Source organism: Eptesicus fuscus, chromosome 24 (assembly GCF_027574615.1).
Source record: "Eptesicus fuscus isolate TK198812 chromosome 24, DD_ASM_mEF_20220401, whole genome shotgun sequence".
NCBI lineage: Eukaryota > Metazoa > Chordata > Mammalia > Chiroptera > Vespertilionidae > Eptesicus > Eptesicus fuscus.
The window spans coordinates 14,197,268-14,210,391 of NC_072496.1; the positions used below are offsets into that span (position 1 = coordinate 14,197,268).

Consider the following 13,124-nt stretch of genomic DNA (forward strand, 5'->3'; position numbering starts at 1 on the left):
GCTGGTGGTGATGTCTCATCCGAGAGGGACAGGTGTCCAAATGGGAAGGAAGTGCCTGGCTGCTGGTGTCTATTTTGTACGTAAATATAAACTCTTACACTTTTCTAAAGCTTTCAGTCACCTGGCTAAGACCTTTCTTTGTCTTAAACTATAGAAATAAAGATTAATGTTGGCAAAGTAGCATAAAAGCTGGTCTTGTAGAAATATTTTATCAACTAAACACACAGATGAGCTGTATACTAAAATCCTGGCTCTATAACTCTTGATCGTGTTCTGTGTGGTTCAGAGTATTTTGCTTTTATCTCCCTTCTTGTGAGTAACGCTTCTGGAGCCAGCAAGGATGTTACCGACAGAATGTCAGTGCCAAAGCCTCTCCTGGCTGCTCGCTGAGCATGGCCGCTTTGCTTCTTTCTTTGCACCGTATTGCGATGATCCCAGAGGTGCCCCGGGTTAAGCAGTCTGTGTTCATCGTGTGGTTCCCAAATCTGGCTTCCTTCCGCTGGAAGTGATAACAGCGAAACTAAAGCGCATTCACTTCTTTTTAAATATGCATCAAATGGGAAACAGTGAGGCAGGCAGATAGCAAAAAGCCACAGGAACGGTCCATGAAGGTTACCAACACTTGAGTCACTTTGAAACCGTGGGGTGGGCCTGCTCTGCTCCGTATTTATATTATACTGGCAACAGAAAGATCTTAGCGTCAAGAATATCCAAGATCTGCTGTGGCAAATAGATGAGAAGGGGATTAGAATGAACTGTGGCACCTATCATGCATTTCTGATATTCAAACTGTAGAGCAGACTCTTCCAGGAAGTCAATGGAAAATCTTGAAGGAAAGAAAAAGGGTCGAGAATAATCTATGGGCAGGTGGGCTGTGCTGTGCTGGTGAAGTCAGGGGAGGTGGTTACGCTGCCTGAATGCCTTTGAGGTTTGCCTTGTAGCTTCCTCTGGAGAACTGGGAGAACGCTTCCGATGACTTTCTAGGGCTTTTAGGAACGAATGAGAAACCCTAAAGGAAGGAAGATGCTACACGCTATAAAATAATGACAATTGTTAGTGGAGTGCTTTGATTTCTAAGAGACACTATATATAGAGAAAATTGTCCCTGCACGGGAGAGCTGGCAAGCTCTCAGCTAGGAAGAGGGGCATGGTTGACTCACGCCATGATAAAGCTAATTTAAAGGACACAAAAAGAGGACTTTATGGGCATGTACACACACACACACACACACACACTCACACACACACACACACAGCCATTTCCGACTGGTGTTCTGTGGAGTGGCTGCTGAGCCCCGCTGTGGCTGTGGGACCAGGGCAGGTGTAATCTGCCTCATTGAAGGACATCCGACATGCACTGCTAGGGCATTTCACTCTATTCACTAGCTCTTTTCTGGCTCAGTGAGAACTTACAGCCTGGGAAGGGCAGGCAGAACACAGGCTACAGGGGGAGAGGAGAGTCAGGGAGGGAGTTACCAGAGCTCTCTTCTCTCTCCCAGGTCTGCCTCCTCTGCATACTCCCTTCTGCCTAGGGACAGGAGAAAAGGGGGTGACACCTTCCCCTCCCTGTCCCTGGCCCATGTCACCTCTCATCACTCCCTGCACCGCCCAGGCTCATGACAGACAGTGTGGCCTTTCTACTTTGGAAAATGAGAATCCTCAGAAGACGGCAGAAATGGACGTAGTAAATGATGGAAATTACTGGGTATCCGGAGAGATGATGCCCCGAGAGAGAAGATTGGGGAGGAGTTGATAGGGTGGAATTGCCTGAGATTCTATAAAGAAATATGCTTATTTTCTGTGGCTTCTGCTCCAAATAAGAGTTTTGTTTCTCACACGGTGCAGTGTGCAGTATAACCCAGTGTTCATCACGGGGACCCCCAGGGGGTGGTCCAGAGGTCCCACAGGCACGATGGAGGGAAGTTGGGATACTGGCACCCTAACCAGAAAGAAGCAGGAAGAAAACAGAAAGAGACTGTCGTGGACAGAATGTGTTCTCCCCAGTTCACATGTTGAAGTGTAACCCCCATGTGATGGTTATGTGCTAAAGTGGGGCCTTTGGGAGGTGATAGGTCATGAGGGGGGCCCTCGTGAACAGGATTTACCTTGAGAAGAAGAGGCCGAGGGTGCCCTTGACCCTTCCACCATGTGAGGACACAAGGAGAAGTCAGCAGTCTGCAACCCGAGAGAGCTCACCGGAACCTGACCTCGCCGGCACCTTGACTTATGACTTCCGGCCTCCAGGACTGTTGTCTCCACTAAACTCCAGCTCCACGAGGGCAGGCCTTCTGTTTGGCCTGCTGCTGTATTCCTAGCATCCAGGACGGCGCCTTGCTTGTCTTCCGCACTCAGTAGTTACTGACTGAATATGGTGAGACACCTCCCTAACCCTAACCCTCCCCAGAAGTATCACTCTAGGGCTAGGCTCACAAACTTGGTTCACACCCTTTCTCTTTCTTCGGAATGATCAACTTTGGACCGAAATCAACTATCAGCTTTGGAATTTAGCATGAAAGGAATTGATGAGGATAAAATGATTAAGGACCGAAATGAGAGCCCAAGAGTGGAAAGTCTTTCTCAGCTTGTGGGCTAACAACCCTCCCCTTAAACTGCAGTAGTGGCCACGCCCACAGATGGAAGTTACCAGTCTGCTGCTGACTGGCAGCCCGCACATGATCAGACGGTCCCCAGGACACCCGTAGATCGTATGCAAATATTGTTTGCATATTCATCAAGCTACCACATGGACAGTGTAAGCTGCTTTAATTATCTTTAAGAAGAAACAGCCGCCTCTGGCACATGCATTCGGCTGCCTCTGTTGGCAACCGACCTGGAAATTATTCCAGAAGACAGATATTAAAGAGGAGTGGAATCTGTTCTGTTCTGCCCTCTGCTTAGCAATTAGAAGTTGCCAGGCTGATTCTGGACTTTCATTTCTGATTCATACTTTTAGACCTGGACATATTTTAGCTATAAAATTAATGAGTGACTCCTGAGGTATAAATAATGAACAAGCTAAATTGCATTTTATGAAAATATAGAAGTCTCATGAAGCATTCCCAAAGAAGTTATGTTGGTTTAATAATTAAGCAACAAGGAATATGGAATAAGAATTTAATTCTCAGCCAGGTAATTGACCTTAATTTTTTGCATTTTGTGCTTAGAGTTAGGGAGTCACTGTTTTCACCCAGGGATATCAATGGAATAAATAAATAAATTGTTGTTTATAGAAGCTCTGGACTTTTAGAAGCCAGTATGTAATTTTTTTCATTCATAAAGTGAGTGGGTTTTGTTAACCTAACCTGAGGTTAGGTTAATCCTCACCTGAGGATGTATGTATGTATGTATGTATGTGTGTGTGTGTATATATTCATATTCCCATTGCTTTTCAGAGAGAGTAGAAGAGGGAGGGAGGGAGAGAGAGAAAAGAGAGAGAATCATTGATGTGAAAGAGATATGTGGACTGGTTGCCTCCTACACGCACCCCTACCGGGGACAGGAAGCGAACCTGCAACCCAGGTACATGCCCTTGACTGGGAATCAAACCCAAGACCCTTTGGTGCAGGGGCTGACACTCTAACCACTGAATGAACAACACTGGCCAAGGTATAAGCTAAATATTGAATTAAAGCTGTCAAATCCATAAATGTGAAGACATGAGAAATCTATCAGTCATCTAATTTATGTATCAATGAATGGTTTGGTTGCATCATTAGAATATTTCGGTCTAATAGAAGGTAAAATTATAGCTAGTTTCTTTAAAGACTAACTCTTTAGGCTGCTAAACCCACAGAATGAAAACCCTTCAAACTACAAGAATTCTAAAAGGCTAAGGTGGACCTGAAAAAGCCACCATTAAAACTAAAATTAGGGAGTACTTTATACACAATTGAATTTTCCAAAGGAAATGATGACAAACTGGATAACAACAACATGAAACCTGTATAGAGGCACTGGAGAGTGGCCCAAAGCAGGCAGAGTCTGGCGGGGATTCAAGGACTCAGAGGGTTGGATGGGGCTTTCCAGTCTGCTGGGCATGGGGATTATAACTCAAGGAGATGGCCAGCTTTTGACTTGAGGTGTTATCACGTGGTGGAATTCAGGGCTGTGACTGGAAAGGGAGGAGGGGAATCCTGTAGAGGAGAGAGCCAAAATGAGGCAACCCCAAAATCCACATTAAATTTCCCTCAAATCCTTGGGTAACAGTTTTGAATTTTGCATACATGGAAGAGTCCAGAGGAAAGAAGCATTTAGAAGCTGAAAGAGTTGAGCAGAGATTTCAACTGCTATCTCTTCAGGGAAGCAGAGCTTGGACCCAAGTTAGAGGGCTCAGCAAACACTTTAGGCTTCCCACGCAAACCCCAGACGTGCCATACGTTAAGGGTAAAGAACAAGTCCCGGAATGAAGGGATTTTTTTGGGTCTAAGGGCAAAACCTAAATAGAACCACCTTTACAAAGCATAAAGCCAAGCCTCACAAGTTCAAAGTGATCAAGCACTAAACACCTTGCTGACCAGTCATGAGAGAACTTGTATCTGCACTTCCATTAATCTAAATAATTTGAAGGTCTGAAAGCACTAGAGTTTTAAAATTACTTAAATTAATGTAAGTGCGGACATGAGTTACCTCATGACTGGTCATCAAGGCGTTAACTGCCTGCTAGAACACAAATCAATACTCCTCAAAGGAAGATAATAGAATCTAGCATTTCTATGCTGTAATAGCCACAATATTCAACATACAGTTAAAATTGGATGTGAAAGAAATAGGAAGATGTGATTCAGAGTCAAGAGAAAAATCAGTTAATAGAAAGTGACCCCCAAATGAGCCAGATGTTGGAATTAGCAGACAAGAAATGTAAAAGTGCTATTATAACTATGTTCAAGGATTTAGAGGAAAAAGAGGTAGAGTCAAGCTGACGTGGCTCAGTGGTTGAGCATTGATCTATGAATTATGAGATCACCATTTCATTTCCGGTTAGGGCACATGACTAGGTTGTGGGCTTAATCTCCATTAGGGGGCATGCAGGAGGCAGCTGATCCATGAGAGAGTCTTAGAAACATCAATGATGAGAGAGAATCATTGGTTGACTGCCTCCTGCACATTCCCCACTGGGGATCAAGCATGTGCCCTGACTGGGAATCGAACCGTGACCTCCTGGTTCATAGGTCGACACTCAACCACTGAGCAACACTGGCTGGGTTATGCTTTTATTTAAAAGTATCTAATATGAAGAATTCACTGGATAGGCTTAAAAGATATTGGAAATAGCAGAAGCAAGGGTGGTGAACTTGAAGGAACAACAGACATTATCCAATCTGAAGACTAGAGAAGTAAAGATTGAAATAATAAACAGGCCTCAGTAACTTACGGGATAATCATAAATTTTCCCAAATTTGGTGAAAAACTTACAGATCAACTTATAGGTCCTAGAAATTCAGCAAACCTTAAGCTGAATAAATACAGAGAGAACTAGATCCAGTAATACAATAATCAAATCGCTGAAAACCAATGGTAAAGAGAAAATCTTCCAAGAATCCAGGGGAAAAAAGGCATTACATAGAGGAGAATTCCCATAAGAATTACTGCTGACCTTCAAGGAAGGCCAGAGGCAGTGAATGGCATCTTTAAAGAGCTGAAAGGAAAATAACTGTCAACCAAGACTTCTACATCCAGTTAAACTAGTCTTCAAACACAAAAGTGAAACAAGGAAGTGACCCAGTTGGAGAGCTGGCTCTTTAGGGGGAAAAGAAGTCCTAGAAATGGTAAAACTGAGTAAAATATAAAAACTACACATTTAATTTTTTCTCATTTCACTGAAAGACAATAGATTGTTTAAAGTAAATTGATAAGGTTATATGGTGGGTTTTATCTTATGTATATATTATCCTATATAATAAAACCCTAATATGCAAATCAACCAAAAGGTGGAACCACCGGTCGCTATGATGCGCCCTGACCACCAGGGGGCAGATGCTCAACACAGGAGCTGCCCCCAGCCCAAAGGTCCCTACCGAAGGAGGGTGGGGTTGGGTGGCTCCAGGCCAGCCAAGGCGGGTGCCAGTGGGGGCCTCCCCCATTACCCCACCGGTTGCCTGGCAGATTGGTCCTGATCACAGGCCAGGCCTAGGTACCCTACAAAAACATGAATTTTGTGCACTGGGCCTTTAGTGTGTGTGTGTGTATATATATATATAACATCAAAATAGCACAAAGGAGGGAGATAAAATAATTACACTGTTGCAAGTTTCTTATGTTTTTGGTTAAGTGGCACCATGCTAACTCTAAGTAGCCCATGATAAATATGCATATTATAAACATTAGGTTGAAAAGGATGAAAGAATACTAAAAAATATTCAGTTAAGAAGGCAGGAAAGGAATGAAAAACAGGGCAAATAGAAAACGGGTACTAGCAACAATGTGAAGCTCAAAACTCGAGTTAAAGCGAAAAAGTCAAACACTGAAAAATACATGTTGCATTGATTTTTTAGCAATAAATTCAAGATTAGGCAAAACTATGGTGATAGAAATCAGAGCAGTACTTGTGTATGAGGGATGGGGTTCTCCTAGGCCCTAGGAAGAGACAGAAATTTCTGGAGTGGTGGAAATGTATACTTTCATTGAGGCTGTGGATTAACTGGGAGTATACCTTTATAAGATTCATATAATTGTATGCTTAAAATGTATGCATTTCTCTGTAAATTTTACATCCACTTTTTAAAAGCCTCAAATCAAAACTCTCTTGCGGGGCCTGCGACTGTGAACTTTGATCAGCAGAGGGCGCTCCGAGCTCACCAAACACGTTTTAGGGACCCAGCCACTTGGGAATGCAAACCAGACAAGCTGTGGGCCTCGGTCTCCAAGGTAGCTTTCCCCGGACACCCCATCTTCCCCAACCCCGGCAGTCCATGTCGCCTGGCCATACGCTGCTTTTCGGCTCAGAAGCAGCGCGTAGCTAATGGCGATGCTATTTCCCGCCACATCTCCCCGGAGTGCAGATGCGGGTGGGATCTGGCGTGGGCTGCCTGGAGGTGTACCTGCCCCCCACCCTGAACCCCAAGGTCTCTTGATGTGATCGCTTTTAAATTGGAAGTAGGAACGCAAAGGAAACTTCCGCACTGTTCTCGACATCTTCATTTTGACCTCCTTTCCTCGCTTTGGTGACTGTAATATTCCCACGCAAGGGTTGTGGAGGGCGGGAGGGTGGGTGGATGGCAGCGCGAGGGAGGCAGGGTGTGTGTGTGTGTGTGTGTGTGTGTGTGCGCGCGCGCGGGGGGGGGGGGGGCGTTGCCCGGGGTTCCAGGTTCCAGCACCCCGGAATTCAGTCTTCTTGTCCCTCCTATCACAGAAGGAAGCCAGTGACAGAAAGGCACCAAACGTCCTTGGCGCCCTCGCCTACCCCAGGCTGGGTCTCTCCGGGCGCCGGGATGCCAGTACACCTCACGTGACCCCCACCCTGGGCCGGTCCTTCCAGAGGCGTCTCGCGGGGTGTTAATTAAAGGTCACAACAAAACGGACCCGCCGGCTCACCAGGAGAAATGCACTCCCGGGAAATGAAAAATGCCTCCCCGGAGCAGCCACGTGTGGAGCCCGGCTAGGCTGGCTTCCTGCGCTCCCGGGCGCTGCGCCTCGGGTGGGTGGGGGGTCCGAGAGGGGGCGATGACTGGCGCTCCCGGGGCTCCGTGAGTCCCAAGGAAGACATGGAAGGACGGGTGCTGAGGGGACCGGCCCGGCAAGGCGAGGCCAAGTCCAGTTCGCACACACCCCTCTCCAGGCCCGCGCCGTCGCTCCGTGCGCCTGCAGCGCGGCGAATCCCTCAGTTTCCCCTGCCCGAGGCTGCCTTCTCGATCCCGGGCTCACCTGTCCCAGCGCTGGGCGACTGGGCGCCTCACAGATAGGGGCTGGGCGGGTGGGGACCCCTGTCCTCGGGCTGGGCGGGTGTCCTTGGGAGGGGGGCCCGTGGCCGGCCGGGGGTCGGTAGGGCCATTCCAGAAAAGGTTTGCAGGGGAGGTCCGGGAGAACAAAGGGCGGGGGGAGGACCCGGCGTGTTTGCGGACTTGTTTGTGACTCAATCCCTTTTTCCCCGGCGTTTCAAAGGCAGAACTGCAAGCCTCGCCAGGAAGAGAAAGAACTTGGGGGCGGGGGAGGCGCGGGCGCATGTCGGTCCAGCCCCGCGGGCTGGGCTCGGCGCGGCCCCTCGGCCCCGGCGCGCGCAGCGGTGTTTCATTAGAGCCCTGGACGCAGGCCACTCACCAGGAACTTCCCCGCAAGGAGCGAGATTTACGACCCCCTCCCCCCGCCGGCTCGCGGCCTCTCAATGTCAGGCAGGAGCGCCGCAACCTAAAATGGAGCCGGGCCGGCGCGGCGGCGGCATCCAGGCGGCAGGCTCCCGGGCGGCGGGGCCGCGGGTCCCCACGCTCCGCGCTGCGCCCGGGCGCACACGCGCGCTCTGACCGCGGACGGCGCCCGGCCCGCCGAGCCGCCCCTTTCCCTGCCCTCGCGCGGCTGTCAGGCGGCGCGGGCCGGCGGATATTGGCTCCCACACGCCGAGGCTCCTCCCCGAGCTGGATCTTTATATTTTGGGAGAATTTCTTTGAACTCAGTTACCGAGCTGCGGGGAAGGAGACGCGTTCCCACAGCCGGCTCGCTGGCGGGGGGCCCGGCGGGGGCTCGCCCACCTTCTCCGCGGCGGCCACGTGCCCCGATTGTGAGGCCCCTTCCCCTCGTGGAGGAACACGGACTTACTCGGCTGCGGGCAATGCCGATGGTCTGGATGTGACCGTGGAAAGCGAACGTGTGGCTGGAGGCGGAGGAGAGGATGAGGGGAAGCAGCCTTTGAAGAAAGGATAAGCCACCCGCTCCAGCCCCTTGTGCAAACCGGTGCTGTTACTTCTGGGGCCCGCTTGCCTTTATGCCCCCTCCCCCAATTCAGGAGCCTCGGCCTGAGGACCAAAAGACAGCCCCCCGCCACCGGGAGACCCCTCTGGGGTGAAGACCTCGTGGATGTAGCGCCGGGGGCCCGTTCGACACTCTCTTCTGGACAAGCCACCATGAATTCGGTAGCTGGGAATAAAGAGAGGCTCGCGGTTTCCACCAGGGGCAAGAAATACGGGGTGAGTTGTGACGGGGACGACGCGGAGGCGCGTGCCCAGACCCACGGCCGCCGGGGTCCCCTTCCCGGGAACCGCGCGGCGCGGCAGGGCGGCTCCGAGCTCTCCTCCGGCTCCGAGGCGCCGCCGCCGCCGCCGCCGCCGGGCGTGCGTGCGCGGAGGCGGGTCTGTCGCGGGGACCCGCACACTCGCCTGGCCCTGGGGATGCTCAGCCCTCGCCCGCCTCCCCTTCCCCGCACCCCTCTAACTTTCGCAGCATTCCTGCACTGAAAGGGAGAGCTGTGCCGAACGGGGTGGTGGTGGGGGGTGGAGGGTGGTTTTCCACGAATTCCCTGCGGCTCCTTGGGACCATTTCCCGGTGCCTTCAGGGTCCAGAGGCTGCACCCCGAATGAATGAATGAATGAAGTCGCAGCCCCCTCCCCTCCCGCCCGCTCCGGGAGAGCGGCTCCCAGGACCCTGCACCAGGGCTCTTGCTGGATGGGTGTCGGGTTCAAAAGCGCGGAGCTCTGAGTCTCTGGGTCCCCCGGCAGAAACCACGGGACCCCCCCGAGCGAGGCATTTCCCCCGCCGGCGCCCGGGGCCGCGGGGCGCTGGGGACTCACTGAAGGAGCCCGAACGCGGCCGATGTGGCCGCCGGGCTCGGCCGGGCCCTCGGTGGCGCGCAGTCCCGGGAGGGCGCCCTGACCCCGGCGTGTCTCCCCGCAGGTGGATGACGTCTGCTCGCCCACCAAGCCCGCGGCGCCCTTCTCCCCGGAGAGCTGGTACCGGAAAGCCTACGAGGAGTCGCGCGCGGGCAGCCGGCCCACCCCCGAGGGCGCGGGCTCGGCGCTCGGCTCGTCGGGGACCCCGTCCCCCGGCTCGGGCACTTCGTCGCCCAGCTCCTTCACGGGCTCCCCGGGCCCCGCCTCCCCGGGCATCGGCACCAGCTCGCCGGGCTCCCTGGGCGGCTCGCCGGGCTTCGGCACCGGCTCCCCCGGCTCGGGCAGCGGCGGCGGCTCCTCCCCCGGCTCGGACCGCGGCGTCTGGTGCGAGAACTGCAACGCCCGCCTGGTGGAGCTGAAGAGGCAGGCGCTGCAGCTGCTGCTCCCCGGGCCCTTCCCCGGCAAGGTGAGCGCGCGGCGGGCGGGGCGGGGGCATGGGGGGCGGGGGGGGGCGGCCCAGGGCGTCCGCGGCCCCGCAGCCCACGGCGCCCGCCCCTCCCGCGGCCACTGCGCGCCCGGCCGCGGCCGGAGGAGCCTCGCACCCGGGGGCGCTGCACGGGTGGGGCAGATGCGGGCCGGTGTCGGGGGCGACCCCGCCCGTCTCTCTCGCTCGGACCCGGTGGGGCGCAGAGCGTGCGGGCTTTCCACGGTTTGGGGCCTCACAGCCCACGGGTGGGGGTGGGGGTGGGGGTGGGGGTTCAAGTGACTTGTCCTGCTGCCCCCCACTCCGTAGAGTCCCTTTGTGATCCCCGCACCTGCCCGCCATCGGGCTGGACCTGCGCGGCGCTGGGCCCGTCTCCCCGGCGCCCGCAAACCTTTGCTGGGGGGTGAGGTGGGGGCAGGCGGGGGACACGCCGGCACCCGCTCCCGGGAGTCTTCCCTTCCGCCGCGCTCCGGGCTGCCGGCCCGCTCATAGGTGTTTCTCCCCACCGCACCCCACCGCACCCCACCGCACCCCGATCCTCCGCAGAAATGCCGGTGGGGGAGGAAAAGCAAGCGGAGTCGGTGCTTCTCCTCGCCTGCCTGCGGCCCTTCCTTCCTCCCAGAATCGCAAAAACATGCACTCCGGCTGGGGGAGGCCGGGTGAGCGCACCCCGGAGCACCGCTACCCCCAGGCCGAGCGCGCGGGGCCCCCGGCCTGGAACACAATGCATCTGCTCGGTGGGTCCGAGCGCGCTCCAAGGACAGTATTGACTCTCGCACTTCAAAGAGCTCTTATCTGCGGTTAGAACATCAGGAACACAGAGCGGATTGCCGGGCGGTGCTGGTAGGGTTTGCTCAATGGCGTTTCTAATTGGCATTTCGGTGACTTGAAACACTGGTTGTGAGTGGTGGGCCCGAGGGGCAAGGGCCTCTGTTTGCCTCACCTGCTTATCCAAACACACGCACCCTGATGGGGTCCTGTGCAAGGGTTAAACCAAGCAAACACCCACACCCACACCCACACCCACACCCACACCCGCTGTAAAGTCCTAACCGGGGGAGATCACCGCCCAGAGGATTGGTTTTATGAATCCCGAACGCACCTCAGGAATCATTAACTCGTGGGTTGTTGTCAGCGTGCCATTTTGGCAGTTTTGGTGATAAAACCCCGAGAATAAACCTCAGGGATCCTAAGACTCCTCTCACTCCTCCGTTTTCACACTGTTGCTTCCCTCACAGGTTTGTTTAAGCTCTTCTGAGCATGTGCCAGTGCTCTCTGATTTCCTAGGCATCCGAGGCGCCGTGGTAAGCCCCGCAGTGAAATAACAGGGACCTACAGGCCTCGTCCACATGGAGCGGATATCCTAACAGAGGACACAGACATGAACCACAACACGCACAATTCGCAACTTACTCTTCTGCCAAGACGCGTGTGGGGTGCTGTGAAAGCGTATAACCAGGACAGACCATGTGATAAATTGGGGAGGACCTTGGCTCTTAAATAGATAACATCTGATATTTGGAAATCTTAATAAGCTGCAGTCTTCCGGACCATTCTAGAACATTCTTGAGGACGCATTTTTAAAAATCTTTATTGTTGAAAATATTACATAGGTCCTCCCCCACTCCCTGTATTAACTTCTTCCAGCCTACTCCCATCTCCCCCACCCCAGGCCCTCAGCACCTCATTGTCTGTGCCCCTGGGGTAGGCATATATGCACACAAGTTCATTGGTTGATCTCTTCCCACCCTCCCTCCCCTGCCTCCCCTCTGAGCCTGTTCATGCTCCTGTAGGACTCATTTCTATAATAGCGTCATGTTTGAGTGCTCTCGTGTGCAAAGGGAAATCAAACTATACCCTTCTCACGCAAATGGAGGGAGGGAAGGAAATCGCTAGGAAGAAGAAACCAATGTTGGGACCCTCCATCTTGTTTTGTGGAGTCATGTGACACAGGAGCGTTTTGGTTTCGTTGAAGCCGCCTGGGAGGTTCATTCCCGGGGTTACAGCAGGCAGCTCAGCATATTCGCCCATTTTGGTTACGGGATGAAATAAGAGGTGCTGGGAAACGGATCATATTGTCACAGGGATGGGTCTGCTACACCTCAGTGCCCTACACCCACGGGGACAGTCACACGGGGTCGCTTTAGGTGCACATGGGAATATCACACAGTGCCTGGAGTTTCATACGTGACATAGCATGATGGAGCATGACCTTGGCACAGGGAGTGCCCAGGACTCCAAGAGAACCAGTGGTGATTTGGATCACCGTATTGTTAGAAACCAGGAGCGGGGCTTCCATGTTAACTGAAAACACCCTGGCTGTCTCCGGGAATAACAATTGTAGTGTTATTTTTCCTTTCGAAAGCATCGGTACCCTCGGATTTTAGGTACAATTTTCATCGCACCTTGAAGTTTGCAACGTTTGAATCAAATAAACGCCGTGTTATCCCGAGCACCACGGGTGGAGGCCCTGGTAACTCGGAGACAAGGCCTTTCTCCTCCCCAGAGCTGGCTCTGCGAGCAAACGGGGGACCCTTGTAGCCCTCAGGAGGAGTCAAGTTCATCAGAACAAGAGCGTCATTGTGGCTCCAGCATGTAGTTCGCCCTCCAGAGTAAGCGCCTGGAAGATAAAGGCATGTTGTGGAGGGGTGATTAGCAAAAATCGTCTTTGTAATTTGCTTTAAGATGCTTAGCTGTATGTGGGGGAATATTTTCTCGTAAATAGAGTATTCAGTATTAAGTGAGGTGGTATTAGAAGTCTCCTGGGCAGGCCGGACCCGCACTTCCAGAACCTTGTTATTTTGGGGGGATTTGGGTTTAGGTCTTTTCTCCAGCACGGATTACGTTTGTGACATTGAGTCCGTCGGTTTTCCTGTGTGTGTTTCACT

At 53.0% G+C, this 13,124-nt stretch overlaps 1 protein-coding gene across 1 annotated transcript in view; it reads left to right on the forward strand.

Annotated features, from left to right (window-relative positions):
• Positions 1 to 8,624: 8,624 nt before the first annotated feature.
• The window catches only part of KIF26B (kinesin family member 26B), a 384,278-nt gene continuing 379,778 nt past the window's right edge, over positions 8,625 to 13,124 (forward strand). The window contains exons 1-2 of the mRNA XM_054713017.1: positions 8,625 to 9,113; positions 9,817 to 10,218. Of these exons, the coding sequence (XP_054568992.1) occupies positions 9,051 to 9,113; positions 9,817 to 10,218 (465 nt within the window). The 5' untranslated portion in view covers positions 8,625 to 9,050. The remainder of the gene's footprint in view (positions 9,114 to 9,816; positions 10,219 to 13,124) is intronic.